The following is a 22,259-nucleotide window of genomic DNA, read 5'->3' as shown; positions in this document are numbered from 1 at the left end:
TACAGCCTGGTGAAAAAGGAGGCCAAGCAGCTGTGAGAACACCACAGCATCTATACAAAGATTGGGATGAACACGTGTTATATCATCGTTCTACTGTCTTTTTGCAGACACTGACTTGAAGGAGCAGTCAGCTGCCAGGTATCAAGTTTGAAGGGGTATATTGGGAAAGTATTTCTAAGCAACTGACACAGATGAAATGAAAAACAAGGATATCAAAGTCAGAGAAAACTCAGAGAAAATTCATTTAGACATTTGTTAAGGTTTTTGTTTTATTTAAATAGAGGGGATCAATTTGCTTTTCTTTTTAAGGAATATAATTATATGATATAAATAAACTCAAGAGAAGCTCCCAACGGGGGCAAGCTAAGCTTTACTTTGTGTAATATTGATAAGTTGAATTCACAAAGGCTTTTACAACCAACATTATTAGTACAGCTGAAAAAAGTTTCTAGGTCAAATTTCTAGTAGGTATCTAAGGTATAACCTATTTTACATTTTAAGAGGGAACAGTGTCTTTCAATAATGTTTCAAAAAGACTATAAGCCAATAAGTAGTTTGATGATGTTTTTAATGAAAAGTTTTTGTACTAAATGTTACATTACAGTTTTGGCGACTAGGTTTGATTTATCCGTCCTACATTGATATCAAATTAGCCAAAATAGCTAAAACTCACACTGCTTTCAAAATTTCATTTCCTAAACCCCCATTTTTTCTTTCCTGATTTTATGGTCTGGAGTACTAGAAAAGTACTAATTTTTCCTGCATGAGCTCTTGAATTTAAACATTATGTTTGCATAACATTTAAATGCCAATCAATCTTTACCTCGCTTTATCTGGATCTTTATGGTCTAAGCTTGTTGAAGTTAAGATCTGATTCTTTTTGCTCATACTAGGACAAGAGCAGAATGGAAGTTGAAATCTAAAGTAGCCCACCACTTTAAGCTAGTCATTAGTTTCACCTTGCACTAGCAGACATTAAATAGAGCTGCTCATAGCGGGGGGGGGGAACTTCACCTCGTTTCAAGTTTTTGCTTATCTTCTCCATTGAGCAATACCAATTAATGAGAAAACAGCCATTATTATGACATCCCTGCAAGAAAAGAATCCATGGGGAAAACATGGAGAATCCATAGTTGACTACAGATGGAAACTGCTTTATTACATTCTGCTTAGAAAATTTTTAAGATTGTTTTTTATAATGTCACGTTTGTGAAAATGAAAACTTGCTAGTCCTAATATCATAACAATACTTTTGAGGGAGGGGTTTGGACTAAGATTCAATTTCTTTCATGAGGGTTCCTATTTGGGATGTTCATTTCACTGAATGTGAAATGGAAATGCAAATAGGGAAGTAAACTGACATTTATTTATTTACTGTTTCCTTTTGGTTTTAAGAGTAGGAAATTTGCCCTCATTTCTGTGACCCAAATTCCCTTTCCTAATTCTAAAGTAAAGCATTCTCCTACCCATGCTGACTGTCCTCAAATATTTGGCTTGAGGCTCTGTGGGCCAACAGGAGGTTAGATTTCAATGAAAACAGAGGAGATGTACATTTGAGTTAGTTAGTTTCTTTTAGGCTTCTGTGCTGGAAAAGCCCCTTTACACATTAGTCTCATTATAGCAACAGAGCCAATTCCTTCTGCACAGAAATCCTTGTTTTGTTCTTCTAGACTGAGCCAAGTTATACTGTGACTCACTCATTGTCACTCTAAATCATTACACCCTTTGCCGAGAAAGCAGCAGTCAACTGCTGAGGCAGCAAGGTAGTTAGTCAACTGGCAAGCAGGCTTGGTGCACTGGTACGTAAACTGTTGGGAGAATGTTACTTTCAACTCTAAGCAATTTTATTGTTGATGTCTCTCACCATAAGTACTAGTATCCCACACTGGTATTTCCAGGAGATTGAGCAATGGCATCCCACCTGTCTTGATTGGAAAGTGGAAGGTTGAAATTTTTTGCTCATCATTTAAAACATATTTTATAGTCTCATTCATACTATTCTATCATTTCAAGTTCTCGATAGAAGGGGATAGCAATCCTCTTTGTTGCATCTTCTGTCAGTCACAGTGCACCTTTCCCTCTTGTTTTTTTTTTGGTTAAATTGTGAGCTGACTTTCAGTAGAGATTTTCTTCTCAGATGGGAGTCCTGGTGGCCTTAAAGTTCAAAACCATTGCATAAAGGCCGTTTTGCATTTGCTTCTGCCAGATACCCTGGGTTTCACCAGTTCTGGTCCAATTTTACATTAATTTACTGGTTTGGAGAATTCTTCACATACACAGTATAAATTCGGGACCTGGATTTCTCACAAGAGGTCGCCCAGAACCCAGGTCAAAGAGAACTCTCTCATCACTTGCCCCTGTGGAAATCTTTTTCTAGTTCCCCTTTCATTGAGGGACTTGCCCTTCCATGCTCTCAGCTTTGTGCAGGGATCAGTTACAATTCCCCATCTCAGGTCAGCCCAAGGCGGTCTCTTCTGTCCTTGTGAGCATTAAAACCCTCAACTTCTTGGGCTTATATCTGTATTTTATCCTTTGAGGGTTGCTACAGCTTCAGCTTACATGCTTACTTCTCTGCCTTCATGTTGCTTGAACCCCAGAAGGCTTATATTTCAAAGAGAAATTCAAAGTGGTGAAAACGAAATAATACTCTAAGCTAGGACCTTAAGCATTCTAAAAAGTCAATATTTTCAAGATGGAGAGGCTCTTATAAACTTCATGAAGTTCTGAGTTCCTCTAAGATGCTGCTACACTTACCACACACTTATCATATTTAAATGCAGATAACCCAACTATTTATGGCTGTGTATTCAAAGATGACCTCCACACAGCTCTACTGAAATCTATTCTTGTGACATTCAAATTCCCTATGAAAGTCTTAGAAAAAAAAAAAGTTTGTACATAACACCTTGAGACGTTTGTTTGTTGAGTAAAAAGAAAATAACTTTGTGTCAAGGCGTGACTTCTGTGTGTATTTTTAATGAAAAATAAAAGTCTTCTCCACAGATTTATTTCAAACCCTATTCCATGACCAAATCTAATATAAGAAAGAGAGGGGTTGCTTTACAGACAACATTGGCAAGACATAAACCTGTACCCCCTGAGTGAAGTAAAAGTCTAACCTGCAGGTTGTTCAGAGGCTCCATCTTCATGACTGGGCCCAATGTGTTGAGAGGCAGGGAGACATCAATGCTCTGGTTTGGCATCAGTGGTGTATGGATGGCCAGAGGAGTGCTGGGGATGACACCAAAGCTAGGAGAGAGGATGAAGAAATCCCAGAGGTTAATCAGGAGGCAGGATTTAGTCACGTCTTTAGGTTTCAATGGCTTTTTACTCCATTTGAAGGAAACATAAGGAATAGCAGGCACTAAAGTGCCCAATTCTAATTTGCTGTAACACTAGTTACAACATAACCTCTTTTTTCCATTAAGAAGATTTGAGGAAGGAGAAAACATTCATAAGCACAGAACTGGGTTGCTAATGCTCTGATTCTGAAAGTTTCTTATGTTTATCATGCCACTAGAGGGACAGGTTTGATAAGCATCTTTTTCTTATACAATATTCCTTTAGATAATCTTTGGGAGAAAGAACACTTAAGAATACCCATCCTGTAAAGTATAATGATATCATTTCACTTGCTTGATAACCTGCCTGATCAGACCAGAGGATGATTTACTGGTAACTCTCATTTTCTTTCTTCTTTATTTACTTACACAGGATACAATCATTGGGAAAGAGCCAGTCTAAGTAAAGCAGAGTTGATTGGCTTAAACATTCCAAACAACACCCCAAAGGATAAGTTGTAGACTCAAATCTGGCCACTTTCTTCGCCTAAGGCAGGCAGTGAGTACCCACCAGTTTGACTTCTCAGAGAAGCCTGCCTAATAATAATACAAGAATAGTAAAGAGATGGGAAAAGCCTGAGTCTGAAGTTACAAGAAAACCCAAAAACATATGAGGGAAGACAGACATGTCTTACGTCTCAGAAACATAAGAATACAATTTTAAAAAGATGGAGCAGAAAGGAAAAGTAGGCCCATAGGTGTAACAAATAAACAACTTAATGATATAAATTTATAATGAATTTATGTTCTAATGAGCCTCAGGAAGGAAGATGGAATGTTAATATTTATAAAATAATTATTGAGTTTATATAGGTAGTATCAATTTCAAGAGTCACAGACTAGCAGAAGAAACATTTTCCTTTTTGTAGATAAACTACACTTTAGAGTCCCAAATGCAATAAAGAAATGATTTTGAGTAGACATATCACTCATTTTGTATCAACATTTATGGGTCAAAAAACCCTTTTGCCCTTGCTCTCATTATTTATCTATGTGGAAAACCATAAGGAATCTAAAAAAAGGCTACTAGAACTAATAAGTAAGTTTAATGAAGTTTCAAGATACAAGTTCAATGTACAAAAATCAGTTGTATTTCTATATACTAGCAACAACCAAAAACTGAAATGTGCTTCTTACTATAACATCAAAACTATAAAGCACTTAAATGTGACAAAAGATGTGCAAGATCTGTACACGAAAAACTATAAAACACTGCAGAGGGAAGTAAGGATGACCTAGATAAATGGGGAGATATGCTATGCTAATGGATTAGAAGACTCAATGTTGTTTGATGCCAACTCTTCCTCAAACTGATCTGCACATTCACTGCACTCTCAAGCAAAATTCCAGCAGGCAAAAGACCTAGAATTGCCAAAACAATTTTTGAAAAAGAACATACATAGTAGGAGGGTTTAGACTATCTGACTTCAAGACTTACTACGGAAAAAAAGTTTACTTTGACTCTTACTTTACACATATTATCTCACCAAAAGTACCTCAAAATGAATTCTAAAAGGTAAAGGTAGGAGCTAAATCTATGAACTTCTATTAAAAACATTAAAAAAAATTGTAACTGTGGGTCAGGCAAAGATTTGTTAAACAGAACACAAAAAGCAAAAGACATAAAAAGGAAAAAATTGTAAAGTAAACTTTATTTAAATAAAAAACTTGGGCTTCCCTGGTGGTGCAGTGGTTAAGAATCCTCCTGCCAATGCAGGTGACACAGGTTCAATCCCTGGTCCAGGAAGATCCCACATGCTGCGGACCAACTAAGCCCGTGAGCCACAACTACTGAGCCTGCGCTCTAGAGCCTGAGAGCCACAACTACTGAGCCCACATGCCACAACTACTGAAGCCCGCGCTCCTAAAGCCCGTGCTCCGCGACAAGAGAAGCCACTGCAATGAGAAGCCCGCACACCTCAATGAAGAGTAGTAGCCTCTGCTCACGGCAACTAGAGAAAGCCGGCACGCAGCAACGAAGACCCCACGCGGCCAAAAAAAAAAAACAGTGTATGTGTCAATCACAATCTCCCTTAAAAAAATACATAAATAAAACAAAAAATAAAAAACTTGTTCTTTGAAAAACACTGTTAAGAAAATAAGGCAAGCCACAGACTGGGAGAAAATATTTGCAAGACATATCTGACAAAGGACTTGTATCCAGAATATATAAAGAACTTTATTACTTGATAATAAGACAATCAATTAAAAAGAAACGATTTGAGCAGATACTTCACCAAAGAAGATATAAGAATGGTCAATAAGATTATGAAAAGAATGCTCAATATCACTAGTCATTAGGGAAATTCAAGTTAAAATGGGATACTACTATACATGTACAAGCATGGCTGGCATTGGTAAGAGTATGGAACAGCTGGAACATTCACACTTATTACCATATGACCCAGCAATACCACTGCTAGGTATTTATCCAGGAAAAATGAAAACATATATCCACACAAAGACCTGTACGTGAATATTCACAGGCGCTTTAGTCATAAAAGATAAAACTGGAAACAACCCCCAGTTCCACCAACTGGTGAAAGTGTAAACAAATCACCGTATAAGCATCGATGGAGTACTACTCAGTAAAACAGAACAGACTGCTGAAACATCTCAAAGCGTTATGCTAAGTGAAAGAAACCAAATGCAAAAGACTCCATACTACGTGATTTCATTTACAGAACAGTACAGAGAAGGTATGATTATAATGGCAAAGACAGTTTTCTTATTCCATATGGATGAGTTTTCCCAGCAAAATTCCCTAGGGCCTCCAGTGTTGAAGCTGACCACTGAACAGATGTGCAACAGCCTCCACTCACTCTACATCAAACATCTGCCAACACGAGAGTTTTTACCCACTGCTAAATAGAACACTCTCTTGTTGGACACAAAGTACACTGCCGTGTCAGGATCGAGCTGGGGAACTCAGATTTCTTACCTATTCTTGTTACACTGAATTGCAAAGTCTGTCACGTGCTGCAGAGCTTTGTTGGTGAAGTTCATTTCCATATAGATGTGCCCTTGGCGGTGAGTAAATGTTCCCGGAATCTCCAGGCCCTTAGCCTTTACTGCAGGCAGCCAGACCTGAAACACAGTATAAAGCCCAATGAAACCAGACAGGACGCTTCTGAATAAAGATGAAATTAAGACTTCACTTCCTTAGGCAACTAAGGTGATTTTTATACCATAAATACCAAGCCAAATGCAAAACGCTCCAGATAAAGTCATATTTGCTGAATTTTGAGATCATTCTCAACTATTTAAGAACCAAAAAGAACCCACCCAAAATCAAACAAAAAAAACCCAACCAAACAAAACAAAAACCCAACCCAAAACCAAAGCCAAAAACAAACAAAACAAGAAAAACAAGCCCCAAAATAGTCTATGGGTAGCCATGGCGAAAGGAGAAATTCCAATGAGCATAACATGGGGTTTCTTTGGTTAGTAGCTTCGGTAAAAGGCTTAAAAGGGGAAAAAACTGATCTAATGAAAATTGCATGTTTACAATATTTGAAGACTTTTAAAAATCATTACCAAATTCCTTATCAGTAATGTGTTAAGGGCAAGGACCATGTCTTTCTTATGTATAGTTTTAACTCTCGTTATAGTCTCTGGGAAATAGTAAGTATTCAGATGTCGTTTAAGTAATTTGAATGCCTATTTTCTCTGTATAATTCATTCGTGACCCACCTCTGGCCCCAGAATCTGTGATACTCCTGGAGTGTACCAGTTTATACACACACACACACACACACACACACACACACACACACACACACACATATATATATATATATAAACCAACAGGAATTCATGAACTGTCCTAAAGACAGAGTACCCATTAGTCAGTGGGTGGCTAGTAAACATGAGAATATACTCAACCACATTACAGGAAAAGAAAGAAAAAGAAAAGAAGAAAATGACACTATTTAATACTACAAGATACTATTTTTCATCTATCAGAGGGTCAAAAAGTCAGTAATACTCAGTGAAGGAGAATATAAGGAATCTGGCACTGTTACATTCTGCTTTGGAGAACATAATTTGATGTCACCTTTTTGGAGGGTAAGCTGGTAATGTCTTTTTTTAAAAAAATAATTTACTGTTTTATTTTTGTCTGCATTGGGTCTTAGTTGCAGCACACAGGATCTTTGTTGCGGCAAGCAGGATCTTTTTGTTGCTGCACGGGCTCTTCGCTGTGGCACGTGGGCTTCTGTCTAGTTGTGGTGTGTTGATCTCTCTCTCGTTGTGGAGCACAGGCTCCAGAGCGCATGGGCTCTGTAGTTTGTGGCACATGGGCTCTCTAGTTGAGGTGCGCGGGCTCAGTAGTTGTTGCATGCAGGCTCAGTAGCTGTGGTGCGTGGGATTAGTTGCCTGGTGGCATATGGGATCTTAGTTCCCCAACCAAGGATCGAACCTATGGCCCCTGCATTGGAAGGCGAATTCTTTACCACTGGACCACCGGGGAAGTCCCTGTAATGTCTTTGTTTTTTTTTCTTTTTTTTTTTCCACAGTACATGGGCCTCTCACTGCTGTGGCCTCTCCCACTGCGGAGCACAGGCTCCGGACGCGCAGGCTCAGAGGCCATGGCTCACGGGCCTAGCGGCTCCACGGCATGTGGGATCCCCCCAGACCGGGGCACGAACCTGTGTCCCCTGCATCGGCAGGCGGACTCTCAACCACTGCTCCACCAGGGAAGCCCCTGTAATGTCTATTTTTAAATGTTTAAATGATCAAGCACATTCCAAGTTTATCCTATAGATATGCTTACAAAAATATACCATGATACACATAAACAAGAATGTTCATGGTAACATCATAATAACAAAAAAGGGGGCGGGGATAGGACTAGATGAATAACCTAAATGTCCATCACCAGGAGGAAGATTAACTACGTTGTGGTACACCATCAATAAAGTGGATACAGCCATTCAAAAGACTGTGGTAGAGAAAAAACAAGGTGCAAAACAGTATATCCCACTGACAGTATTTAAAGGATACAAACATACAGGTATACGCATGATCTTTTTTTCTTCTGAGAGGACACAGAAAAAGTTAATAGTGGCTACTTATGGGGAAGTGGGGACAGAGGGAAACTAAATTTTCCACCTGATCTTTCTACATTATTTAAATTTGTCATTTCTAGGTATTACTGTAATGTTAGTAAACAAGTACGTTACATAATCTCTTAATCAATTAAAAGTCTGTGGGGATAATATCCAATGCAGTAACCTTACAACAAAAGCTACTAAGTTGTGCCAAAACACTATAGCTCAGTTTTGAATCATATTTCTGGTTACTCTATGTAATGGGTGTGTACACAAAGACAAGACTCCTGCGAAGGACAACTGGTTTACTATCTGCAGCAGGGATCCCCCACACCGAGCTGGTTGAGCAGGCAGAGAATTCAGAAAGCAGCCAGGCGTGCTGCTCCCCAGAAAGGCAAAATTAAAAGAAACCTAGCTTAACCTGGAAGGCACTATTCCCAAGGGCCGAAATATGCTTCATTTACAGGGAGTTTCCCCTTCCCCTTTTGAATTTCAATCTGAGCATGACATTAAGTGAGGCTGAGACTAGAGGGACACCAATGACACTAACCTAAATCAAAACTCTAAAAAGGTGTAGTAAAATGCATGAAAACCAAATCTGAGCAATGGCACTCTAGAATCCATATGCAGTACCAATGGAAAAAGGAGAGTGTAAAGAATGCAAAGTAAAATGTTACTTCTCTATTATGTGTTTTTCCTCCTACTGTTGCTCTGTATATCACATCTACACTAGACTGACTTCAGTGTTGACAAGCTAGGCAATATTTCTAAACTAGAGAACAAATACTAAATGCTTAGTATTTCCAATTTTAAGTCTAATTATACAAATGGTTAATAAGGATGCTATGGTGCTTCTTATTGCTAGGTTTAAGGCTGCCTTTCATCCTCCTCGTAAATCCTCTAGAAAAAGAGCCCCAACCTTGGATTTATTATCAGTGAGAGTAACACAAATGTCAGATGCTAAATAATTCAGGTCGTATCCACTAAGAAAGTGTTGTTTTACTTACAGCCTTAGGAGCCACATATCCACCAGGTGCCATGCCTATCCCCGTGGAGAGTTCAAATAGGTCATTCAGACCACTGCTGACCACTGCTGACCACAGCAGGAGTAGGTGAAGGAGCAAAGGTTGCAGGCACTGATGATGGGATGAAGGACTGTCCCACCTGCAGGGAATAAAGGGGAAGGGGAGCAGGGAGATCAGAAAGAACTCATTAATAGTCCTTGAAATGTTGCTATATATTTTAGTAGTATTGATAAATCAATAAGAACACACCATAATTACAATATTCTTAGGCGTTTAATTCGTATATTCTTTGTCCTTCAAATCATCATGGTTATTTTTTCGTCATTGAAAATACACACACTCTGTAGAAGTTCTATCAAGAGAGTCATCAGCAGGATCAGGAACACAGTGATCCAAAGTTTTCTCTGTTTGTTTCCAATTTCAGCTTCCACGATTCTGTGCAAGAGGCCTACAGGTACCCTAATGAAGGGGGAATCTGTTTCTATAGAAAGAAGGAGAAGCATCCAACTTAGACAGCAGTTCCATTTCCACTTGGGCCCAGGCAAGTCTTATTTCCCCATTTAGGCATAAATATCTAGGAGGAAACTCTCCTGGGGGAGATGGATACTCACACCCGCCTAACTCACGTATGAGGAGAGTCTCACTCTGAGTCCAGCTGACGCTCAAGCTCTTTCTAGACGACAGAAAAGAGTATTCTCTCATCAAGATGGGAGGTTCCATTTCCTTTAGCCCTTTAATGTCAGGAAGACAAAGAACTCTGTAGACACCAGAGCGCCAATCCCTAAAGAGACCCCTATACCACATGTGGTGTTATGGTCCCAAAGATTCCAAGTAACCCTACGCTACTTTCTACTCTTCATACACCGCTACAGAGGTTCTGGTGTACAGGGCTAGATAGCAGCAGTGGCTGGTCTGAGAACGTGTGCATAGGAAAGGCATCAAACAGGGGGCAGTGCATCCCATGGTGAAAAAAAACGACGGCACTGACTGCCAGACTTCCTCCAATGCCCCCGCCAAGGTCACTGCCAAGCTGAAAGAGAGAAAGGAGAGAGAGGAGAGAAAGGTAGGTTCATTTAGCTAAATACTAGATGCCCATACAGAATCTGTAAATTGCTCTACCAAGTTGCGGGGAATACATGCTATTCAACTTGACTCCCAAAGTCTAAAGAAATTCTAGATTGCAAAGAAATATAACCTAGGGGAACTGAGTAGGGGAAGTGATGGTGTGTGGGAGTTTTGAGAAAACGTGGAAAGAAGATGGAGCTGGGACATCTCAGGGATGTTTCAGATCCAATCTTTCCACTGGGGTACATAGGCACAAACCCAAACAGGATTTAAAGAGTTTACATATTCCAAGAAACTATATCTCTAAGTCGTAATGTTCTGAATATGTTTTATTTTTTCTTTAAAAGGAAATTTAAGGGGGGGGAGAAAAAGAAAAACTAAAATATGTTTTCAACTACAAAACTTGCCGCCACACTGAGAAAGTGGGAACCAAACCAGTAATGAGCTGCAATTTCAAGCTTCAAAAATTATAGCTTGAACAAGAGTGATTTTTAGAGTTTAGAACTCTCCTAAGAAAGCAAACGGCTGGGTTAGGAAGATATCCTATCTGGGCAGGAAATGCGAAGGCATGCAATTCTTCAAATCTCTCCCACAGTCAATACAGCTAAGGAGAAATGCTGTGATTTATCTGGAGTAGATCATTTAAAAGGATGCTAACTATTGGAGAATTAGACTAATGCAATTAGCTAGGTGACAGGAAAATAATTCCACATGGTCTTACTTCTGCCTCTTTTTCCCGTCAGGGCTCTGATATAATTCACCCTGAATTCCAGGACAAAAGCATTAAAGAAGAACTGAAGCTGAAAATAGCTAGCATGAAAAAACATAAAACACACATACCCACAACTAATGGTGCTGTTCAGAAAGCAAACAATATGTTTTTGTGCTACGATTCTATACTGCTACTTCCTTAGTTCTCACTGTGCATCTAACATTCCCCTCTGAATCACCAAATGCCTTGTCTGCTTTACAAAACACTGTTTCCTTTATTGTCTGTCATTTAGTCGTAGAAACTTGGAGAGCTCTAGGCTGTGTGGTTGTGTTAAAAAAAAAAAACAACTGTATTTGTCTTCAGGATTTGAGAGAGGGGATTTATTACCTTCTCAATGGACAGATATATAAAACTGGGTTGCCAAAATCTCAAAAATAATATACGTACTGAAAAATAATGGGACTTATTTCCACCACGACAGAACAAAAACCCCAGGCGTTTCATAACTGGCATGAATAAGCATGTTCTGCACTAAGCTACAGAACAGTCCAAACCTCAAAGAACCAACATTTGCAAAGTCTGGTTCCTGAAGACTATTTACTGGTTGGACGTGGGGCGAGAAATCACAGGCATACAGATAAAAAGGTCATCACAACCAAGAGTTTGAGTAACTGGAAAAGAATGACAGCAAATAGAAAAGATATTACACACCTACCTTCTCCCTGTTTCTAGAATAACACACATCCATAGCATGACATCTGAAAAGCATGAGATTCCTTTTATTCAAACACACACTCACATTTGCTGGACATAAGGTACTATAAGGACTATAAAGATGCCGGGCAATGAGGGGAAAACAATAGATGAACGAGATCCAGGCTTTGCAAACTGGCAAAAAAACAAAACACGTAATGCAAAAACCATACAGAATATACTAAAGCAAAAAAAGAAAGTTCTGAATAGAAGAGCCTCCTTTAGGCTGAAGGATAATGAAAAGAAGCTTCAAAGACAAGGTAGTGTGAAATTACAGAATGCAAAAATGGGGGAGGTTATTTCTCAAATAGCCTGAACAAAGGTTAAGAAGTAGGAATAAAAGCATGATCAAGAAGGATGAGTAGGGACTTCCCTGGTGGTCCAGTGGCTAAGACTCCATGCTGCCAATGCAGGGGATCCAGGTTCGATCCCTGGTCAGGGACCAGATCCCGCATGCCGCAACTAAGAGTCTGCATGCCGCAACTAAAGATCTCGCACACCACAACTAAAAGATTCCCTCATGCCGCAACGAAGATCCCACATGCCACAACGAAGATCCCGCATGCGGCAATGAAGATCCTGTGTAGCCAAATAAATAAATACTTTTTTTAAAAAAAAAAAAAAAGGAAGAAGAAGGAGTAGTCTAATTAGACTGGAGCACAGGGTAGATATGTGTTAAAAAAAAAAAAGTCAAAGAAAATAAGTTTGCAAAGGCAAACTGATTATGGTTAAGTCTTTAGTTTTCAATTCCTCCATCACAAAAACCTGGAGGTTTCTTAGAGTAAGATTCAGTCTTTCTAAGATTACTAATAACTACTTCAATTGTGTTCTATTAACTATGGTTTTCAACCTTAGATACACAATGGAATAAACCACCTGCGTGTGTATAACTGTGGGGAGGAGGGGGATTTTTAGAAGTACTGATGCCCGAGTCTCAATCCCAGCCATAGTGATTTAATTGTTCTGAGTTGTAGCCTGGACATCAGAATTTTAAAAAGCTGCCCTAGTGACTCTAATGTACAGACAAGGTTGAAAACCATTGCCTTAGAGAATTAACTATGATTTGGAATCAGACAAGAATATATGTTCAGGAATTACTTTGGCACTAACTCCTGAACTGAAAAGGAAGCTAGAACTTAAGAAGAAAGAAAACCCCATTTATTTATTTTTTGTACATTAATTAATTTTTGGCTGCGTTGGGTCTTCGTTGTGGTGTGTGGGCTTCTCATTGTGGTGGCTTCTCTTGTTGTGGAGCACGGGCTCCTAGAGCACGGGCTCTAGGCACACGGGCTCTAGGCACATGGGCTTCAGTAGTTGTGGCTCACCGGTTCTAGAGCACAGGCTCAGTAGTTGTGGCGCACGGGCTTAGCTGCTCTGCGGTATGTGGGATCTTCCCAGGCCAGGGCTCGAACCTGTGTCCCCGACATTGGCAGGAGGATTCTTAACCACTGTGCCACCAGGGAAGTCCAAGAAAAACCCTTTCTAAGGAAGGGAATGATGCAGAATGTCTCACTTGTCCTGATGCTGCTTTTGATTTAGTTTTATGACTTTCTGATGGGCTTACACATCCTCCCCCCAGCAACTCTCCTCCCTTCTGGCCTATCTCACAACTGAAGCTTGAAAGAGATGGAATTCTTTATGGACCTTGTTGGCACTCGATGGCAAGAAAGAAAAAACACACTGGAAGAGAAATGGCAGTATTATCAAATATGCTACATTAAATAAAAGGCATTGAGAAAAGGCACTCACTAGTGGTGTTATTTCCAAAGGAAATAAAGCCCATTTATAGCCCTTATTTTCTTAGATTTCATTCTTATTATACTTGAGTATTATATGAATACTATCTTAGCTGGACAGGATCTAAATGTACTCTCCCCCGCTCCTCCCCACCATGCTGCTTGTCAATTTTATTCAAAAACATGTAAGAGAAACTGAAAAGTAATTCTGATACTCCTTTGTTTACATTCAGCTTATCAAATACAACTCAGCCGCAACCCACAATCAAGAACTCTTGATCTTACAGAGACAGACTCCAAAGGGTGTTAGAGACATGTAGCCAGAAATATAAAGGTTCACATAACTGTGCTATGTCCAAAGAAAAAAAGGAAAGGACAATTTCAATATGTTTTCTAACTAGCAAAACTATAGCTTACTCAGACTTTATTCAGCATCTTTTCTTTTGACTGAAAAGTTTCTAAGGGAGGTTATCATCTTCCTCTCTGAAAATATGACACAGGTGATAGCACAGTGTTGGGCAAGAGTAACTAACAGGGAGATGTCAGCAAGGATGGGAGCCAATTCCCCAGTGAGGGCCTCTCCTATCTACAGCAACAAGCAGGCTGATGCAGATATTAATCGAGGAGGGGGCGGGGGGAGGCGAGAAAGCTGAACAAAACACAGCAATGTCGTTGTCATGTTGGCCTGAACTAGCCACTAACCATTTCAGTTCAGTTGCTGATATCATCTGGAGTCAGACAAGATTCATCTGTTTGGTAATACTTACTAATCAGGTAGGGTACAAAATCAGTCAAACTGGACTCGTAAAATTTCAGTGATATCTATTATCCAGTAAGCTGGGAGAGGTGAGTGAAAAGTGCCAGAGGCATAAGGCATGGCTTTAATCTCAATCTTAGGTGTCAAAATACTGTGTACGTTTTAAGTGTCTTTTGGAGCTGTCCATTTCCCGTTAATCCCAGGACTGCCTTAATGAGGCCACTATTTTCTCCATGAAGGAAATAATGTCAGCTACAGACCAACTAAATCAGGATATAGGAAGATGAAGGAGAGGTGCCAATTTCAGGAAAAGAACACTTCAAATGCTGAAAACTGAGCAGAATTTTCCTACAGGTCCATAGCTGATACCCAAGTCTAAAATTTCTGCTAGTGGTAAAGCTTCCCCAGCCCCCAATCTAAATCACATTAAATGGCACTAAGAATAACATTAACATTTCGCTACTGCCACAGAGTAGGTGCTTTATCATGCCTGAAGTAGTGCTGAAACAGGTTCAGTTCATGTTGAACCAGGGAGATGTGTCGCTGCACTGTTCATTAACTGGATGGAAAGTAGTGATTTCATGGGGACTTATTTTATGGGCTAAAGGGATTTCAGCACGGTTGCATGAGCTCTGCTGCAGAACCAGGCTGAGCCAAAAGTTTGAGAGCTGAGTCTGCATACCAAAAGGAAATACCTTCATCCAATGGCAACATGCTACAAAAACAGAAGTACAGAGAAAGAACCCCAGACTGAGGTTCTGTAAGGGACCAAGTCTGCCTGACTCCAAGAAAAGGAAAAGTCTTGACATGGCCACCAAGCAGATCGAAAACAAAACAAGAACAACAACAAAAAAAACCCCACATGGCATTTCCCTGGTGGCCCAGTGGTTAAGAATCCGCCTGCCAACGCAGGGGACATGGGTTCAATCCCTGGTCCGGGAAGATCCCACATGCCACGGAGCAACTAAGCGCGTGTGCCACAACTACTGAGCCTGCGCTCTACAGCCCGCGAGCTACAACTACTGAGCCCAAGTGCCACAACTACTGAAGCCCGCACGCCTGGAGCCCGTGCTCCGCAACAAGAGAAGCCACCGCAGTGAGAAGCGCGCGTACCACAACGAAGAGTAGCCCCCACTCACCACAACTACAGAAAGTCCCTGCGCAGCAACAAAGACCCAATGCAGCCAAAAAGAAATGAACAAGTAAAAATAAAATTAAATGCAAAACCCCAAACCCCCCCACAAATGTTCACAATCGCTGCTCTGGGTTAGCCCCTTTGAGGTCCATCTGACCAGTCTAAAATATACCTGTCTGCTTCTGAAACTGGAGCTGAGTATCTGAAGACATTCTCTTAATTAGAGGTGTAGATCTTAAGCTCACACATTTCTTTGCTCCTGTCTAGAATTATCACCTCCTTTATTTGACACTTTCCAGAACTGATTTAATTGAAAGGAGTCTAAGGAATGCTTCAGGTCATATAGCTCTGCTGGTTAGGAGCCAAAACAGAATGATGTAAAAATAGTACACAATGATTCCGATCACAAACAAAACTTATACCAAAATCCTACTGGTGTCAGAAACATCAGTCTGTGTTTTTCCTATTAGCTTTCAGATTTTAGAAGGCACACACTATCTTGTCTTCTAGGTAAAAGTATGGTTTTCCAGCTCTTGGGCTACAAATTTTCATTTAATCTTCAAAAAGCTATTTAGAAAAGCACCACAAAATATAACTAATCAAATTGGTGAAAAGAATCTGTAACCATGCAAAAGCTATTAGACAAACTCATGGTGAGAACAGACTTGATGTGGAATAGCATAAATGAGTTGAGATCATACAAAGTCATCAGAAGACCCCTTAACTTGAAGGAAAAAACGTCTTACATCAACGGAAAAATAGGGAGATAAAATAGATTACTTCCTGAGATGGGACAGGGAATAGAATGTGACAGAAAGTCCTTAGAATGGCCACTGTTGGTCTCTTAGGTCAGATATAACTCAATGTTCAAGGCAGTAAAAATTCACAGGAGAAGCTCTGCATTCTGTCTTATTTTCCTTTGCAGTAATTACTACCTATGTACTTGTTTGTCATTCGTCTCCCCTCACTAGAATGTATGTTTGTAAGGACTCGCCACAACTATATTCCCAGTACATAGAATAGAGCCTGACAAGGAATAAGCACTCAAATATTTACTGAGTCAATGCATTTCCATATAAGCACCACTATGGCAGTATTATTTCTTGGGGAGACAATTTGGAAATGAATCATTTTATTGGTGAAAATTATCACAAAATGGACAGAAGGCTGACAAAACTGTTTCCCCAACTGACTTAAGAGCACCATATCTGCATCAACACTGCCAACACATATGAATACAACCAATTAGGGGAAAAAGTGACCCCACCCCCTCCGTTCCCACCCCAAGGCCAAAGATCTTTCTAGAAAGGAAATGTATTGTCTGAGTGGTTTTGATTGCCAGTTTTCAGCACAAGAATGTCCTGTGCATCATTTATTTGCCTTTTATATCACAATTCACCACCAAACAGATGGGAACACAGGATTTTGTGGCTCTACCTGAAAGCAATCTTATTCCTTTTGCTGCGAGATAGATGTATAAACGTATCCAATCCCTCGCCTCATTAATGAATAAACTTCTAAAGTCTTTCTCAAACTTTCAAGTGCCTCCTAATGATAAGCTAGCCCAAACTCACACACAGGGCATCTGGGAGGTATAGCATGGAGAGGCCTAGGGCAAACAAGCCTTGTGTTGTATCTTAAACATTCATGCAATTTTACATTCTAAGCTGTAATACAGTGTGTTTACATTCCTTACCATCAAGTAAGACTGACACTGCAAGATGATGAACCAGGTTTATCCTGCAGCTTCAAATGCACCCTGTACTCTGCTGTGTACTCCAGAGACTCTGTACCTTAGTCTGAGAAGGACCAAAGTTAAGTGAGACTGAATTCTATTCTGGAAAATGGCAATAACAAAAAAACTGGAGGAATCACAGGACAGTGGAAAAGTGCGTATAAACTTTAAAGTTTTGAAGAAGTCTGGGTTCAAAATCCTGACTCTGAGTCTTACTTGCTAAGCAACCTTCAGTTTTATTGTAAAATGGGACCCAATACCAATTACCTTGCAGACTTATTTTGAGGATTAGGAATTATAAAAGTTCTAGCACAGAGACTGGCACGGAAATAGGCACTCAATATTTGGTAATTATTCCCAACACTGCCTGAGGCCAGCCTTCACTAAATCTATGCATTGATAAAAAAGACAGTGGTTACAAGAGCCACTGAAGAATTTATCAGCCAAAATGAGGCTACAATTTACAAAACTGTCTTCACAAGACTACCAACTCTAAAACTTAAGCTCTTAAATCACAGCAACTCTTTTCCAGAGGAAGAGATATGAAGATGCAAAACTAGTATGTACAATGGATTTCCCACGGGCTAAAAAAACCCTCAAAATCATTACTACAATAGTTCACGAGCTGAAATATCTGGAAGGTAAAAACCTGTAAGAAACAGGGTAGGAGGTTCTGAAAAACATACACTGGAGTCAGGAAAAGGCAGTTTCTCCTCTCTTCTACTCCATCCTAGCTGGGCACACTGAAGCACGTATCTCTGGCAGGAAACCCTTCGTCAGCACACAGAAAGGGCACCCTGGATAATGCTTCCTTTCTATTCTTGATGCACAATAGCACCATTTTTCTAAATAGAATAACGCACAGCACCTTGGATAAACAGAAGGCCGTAATTTAGCCAAGGCCTGACAGTCTGCTGACAGTCTGAAAGTAACGGCAACAAATAACTGAGATTCAATTATTACTCTAGTGATCCTCAGAGATGTCAAACTCATTAGCAGATGCTGTATCTTTACAACATGTATGCAAGATTTACATACTTGGGTGCCGGGTCACCTCTCACACTACACCAAACCAGAAGGATCTGCACCACCGTCAGAAATGTCACACTACCCAAGATGAGCAGTTTCTTAGATTTGGTAGCAGGGGCATAAAAAGACACCTATACTGCTTCTAAAACAAAGAAACAAAAACCCCAATAACATTTAAATAGTATACTATCTTGCTCTATACACAGATCAGAGTTTCATTACCTGAACGCATTCCACATCAAGGTGACAGTTAAGTTTACACTAACAGAAGGAGGAAACTATCTACATTTAGGCAAAAGAGAATACACTAAAGGGCAAGCAAAAACTAAGGAGGAAAGTGAAGAGTATGTAGGAAATCCATTTTGATTTGAGTTTTGTGACGAAGAAGCATCGTTTTTAAAAATCTGAAGCTCTGCTTACATCAATGATTTTCAAAGGTACCTGTCTCCAAAAACAAACAAACAAAAAACCAAACAACAAAAAACACCATCTAAGAGTCACCTGGGAATGGTGTGCACGTGTGTGTGTGTGTTTTTTTTTACATCATAGCAATATACCTACTTCACTCTCTTTGGTTTAAGAATCACAGCTGTTATATATGAGTCATGATTATTGATGGAAGAAGGCTGGAGCCTTCAGGTAGCTTGTGACAAATAATAATAATGAATAAATAAATTGATAAGTATTTCCTGAATGACAGTTCTAGAAAAGTCACAATTCACTAAATCTCAAAACTTCACAAGTGCAATGATGAAAGAGGGCAAACAAGATCTAATGGGAGGGTCACCAGGATGTGAAAATGGAAGAGTAATATTATCCTCTAGTGAGTATCAAGTTTTAAAACAGAGGAACAGAAAATGGGTAGATAATCCAAAATACAAGACAATTTTCAGTCTCCAATTATGGAACATGAGCAAGGGTGAGACGAACCCTGGGAATGAGCAACTAAATCTAAATCGGTCAAATTCAACTCTTGGTCAATATCCGGTAGGCTGGATCACCTAACAGCAAATCACAACAGGAAAATGTCCTGGGGTCAGGGGGTGAGGGTGTGGAGGGGTAGGAGGCAGAACAAAGGTAAAGTCAGAGAGGTCTGTTTTGTAGGAGGTGCCAGAGGCTCACCAAAATGTAATTCTTCTGCGGAAATCACTGCCTTGGTTTAAAGATCAATTTTGTAACATCTCTGCCTAACTTCATCTGGAGCTTCATTTGGCTCAATATTCTCAGTCTCGGCTGTGAAATTAAAATAACTTCGATTTTTTAAAAAAAATACCAATGTCTAAGGTCCTGTCTCCCAGAAATTCCGTTTAATTGCTCTAGGGTTGGGTCCAAAGGCTGACAATATCTATTTTTAAATACCAATTATGCAGCTAGAGTGAGAACGACAAAGCTTGAAATAAAAGGTTAGTACCTGCCACGCTTCACTAGCAGCACACCACTGACCTCTATGGGTAAGGTTCTGTTAGAAACCAGCGATAAAAGCAGCAAAAACGCTGCTGAGAGCTGTTCTGAGATGAACACCCACGTAACCTGAGTGCTGCTTGCCAGACAATCACATAACTCTAATCCAGGCCATATTTTCAATGGGGACCTGGGTCAAATTCTACCACACCCAGCAACATTCTTCTTCCTAGAGAGTGAAAGACAGACCTTTAACAAAATAATTTCAAGAGTTTCTTGCCCTCTCTCAATCTGAGGCAGAGCAGGAGCCCCCTTTCCAGGAGTGTGTTTACTACTGAAGCCAAGAGAACAAGGCACCTGGGTTTACCAACAGCTATTCAAACACTAAAGTGAAGTGGTTCACAGTGATCACAGATACTCTATGTCTTTACTATGCAAAATGTGGTCCACAGACCTGGGTGTTCGTTAGAAATGCAGACTCCTAGGTCTCACCCCAGAGCAACAAGAATCTGTCTTGTTCAAGATCTCCAGGTGATTTATGTACACATTAGCTTGAGAAGCACTGCTGTAAGGCAACAATTCATTCAAGAAACAGCACTATCTGTATAGACTAAGTGAAAACTTTGAGAACTCTTTTCCTCTTTAAATTAGATAATTTACGTAAGAACAATAAGAGCATTTTAAAACTGGCATAGACTACTGCTGCCACAGAAACTCGTCTCTCACACAGCCAGATTTAGGCCTCTTCCTTGTGATGTTCTCTTAAAAGGAATCTTGGTTCTCTGAGTGATATATATTTAACTACATACAGATCCAAAGCAAAAAGAAGGGCTTTTACTCCTCATTTTGATTTCTGGGACATATTTATATCACAGAATAAGCTGAAGAAACCTGCATGTAAACACTTTCTGGGGCTATAGCACCAATCATACCATTTTAAATCCCAAAGTCAGAATAAGCTAAAATTTAGAGTTACACAGAAACATTACTGGGCCTACCTAGCAGAGGATGTATAATATTTAGAAATCCAATTATAAAAACAATTTATTCTCCACCCCAAAGAGAATATCCTTTGCAAAAAAAGAAAATGAAAAAAGGCCCATGTGTGACTTGGGCTACTACAATCTGACAAAGTTCTAATTGTTTTTCTATCTGATGTAAACTTGCCAGAATTCTGACACATGACTGGATTAAGCTGTGTAAAATATAAGGAGAAAACTCACTAGTTTTAAGGGCCAGCAAGAGCTGATACAAAGCCAAATGGAAATAACTTATTTCTTTCCCTTCCATGCTAAAGTGGGTTAAGAAACAAGATGACAGAATCCTGGGCCAGTCAACATCAAAATATAGAGCCTCTTTCTCCCCTCCATCCTTCAAACTTAATTTCTTTGTCTTCTTAGGTTCAGCAAGTCCACTATGTCGTAAACCACTAGGGAAATAAGCAGGGTTGGTAAGGCATAACCGTGGGGAGGATGTAACATTTAACTTGTAGCTCATGTGTCAACAGAATAGGATGAGCTATTTCAGTGTTTATAAGGGATTTCTGAGAGTCTCCATGAATATTTCAATATTCATTTGTCAGTCTCCTGAGTCTATTAAGGAGGTTATATAGCAACGCAGGATATCACACGAGGAAGCTATTCAGTCAACTCTATTCATTAGAGATATGAAAATGAAAAGCAAATGCTTTTATTCCCAAGGAAGACAAAAGCAGTGCTCATTTGTGTCACCATTAGCTAGAGTCCAGAGCTTGGTCAGTGTATAGACTCTGGAAGCAGTGACTTCCATTAGTAAAACGCATCACCCACAAAGATATGACGGTAACCCTATCTCCTCAGGCTCTCTGTCAGCCAAAAGTAAATGTACCTGTACCAGCTGGCATAAATCCCAGACATAATACTGCTCGAAAAGTAGAAGAGAAAATGCCAGTGTATGAAGCAGAAAGTAAGGTCGTTTTGTTTATGTAATCTCTGAGAACATATATTTTTGTATCTATGGCATTGCCTTCCAATTTCTGATGCTGGGAAATAAATCAGTTTGTTGGGCATATTTATAGTCATCAGGTTGATGAACAACTTATTTTCAAGTGTTCAGCTAAAAAAGCCCCTCTAATTCCACCACAGTTAAGTATCTAATTTGCAGGGAGCCGTGTGATGAGACCTGCTATTTTTCTGGCCTTCTATACACAGATGGAACGTCATCCTTAATAGTTCTCATTTATCTTTTACAGCAACAGTAACTAATCGGCTTCCACTGGTGGCACATATTCACAGATACTCTGGACATTGGAGCCTTTTAGTATTAGAATCCTGGAAGCTAATTAAATTGGAAGTATGACAGGGTGGAGTGGGGGGGTGTGGATGGAAAAGGGGAAAAAAGAACCAATCAAGAAGTACATCTCGGGCTTCCCTGGTGGCGCAGTGGTTGAGAGTCCGCCTGCCGATGCAGGGGACACGGGTTCGTGCCCCGGTCTGGGAAGATCCCACATGCCGCGGAGCGGCTCGGCCCGTGAGCCATGG

General features: G+C 39.9%; 1 protein-coding gene across 1 annotated transcript in view; it reads right to left on the bottom strand.

The window, feature by feature from the left end:
- Positions 1 to 955: 955 nt before the first annotated feature.
- The window catches only part of LOC136139109 (AP-1 complex subunit beta-1-like), a 69,171-nt gene continuing 47,867 nt past the window's right edge, over positions 956 to 22,259 (bottom strand). Inside the window, 6 exon segments of the mRNA XM_065898013.1 lie at positions 956 to 1,090; positions 3,120 to 3,249; positions 6,283 to 6,428; positions 9,400 to 9,495; positions 9,497 to 9,556; positions 10,406 to 10,447. Of these exon segments, the coding sequence (XP_065754085.1) occupies positions 956 to 1,090; positions 3,120 to 3,249; positions 6,283 to 6,428; positions 9,400 to 9,495; positions 9,497 to 9,556; positions 10,406 to 10,447 (609 nt within the window).

This window comes from Phocoena phocoena, chromosome 19, assembly GCF_963924675.1.
Source record: "Phocoena phocoena chromosome 19, mPhoPho1.1, whole genome shotgun sequence".
Classification (NCBI taxonomy): domain Eukaryota; kingdom Metazoa; phylum Chordata; class Mammalia; order Artiodactyla; family Phocoenidae; genus Phocoena; species Phocoena phocoena.
Note: the sequence above shows the minus strand (reverse complement) of the source record. Positions and strands in the feature narration are given on the sequence as shown.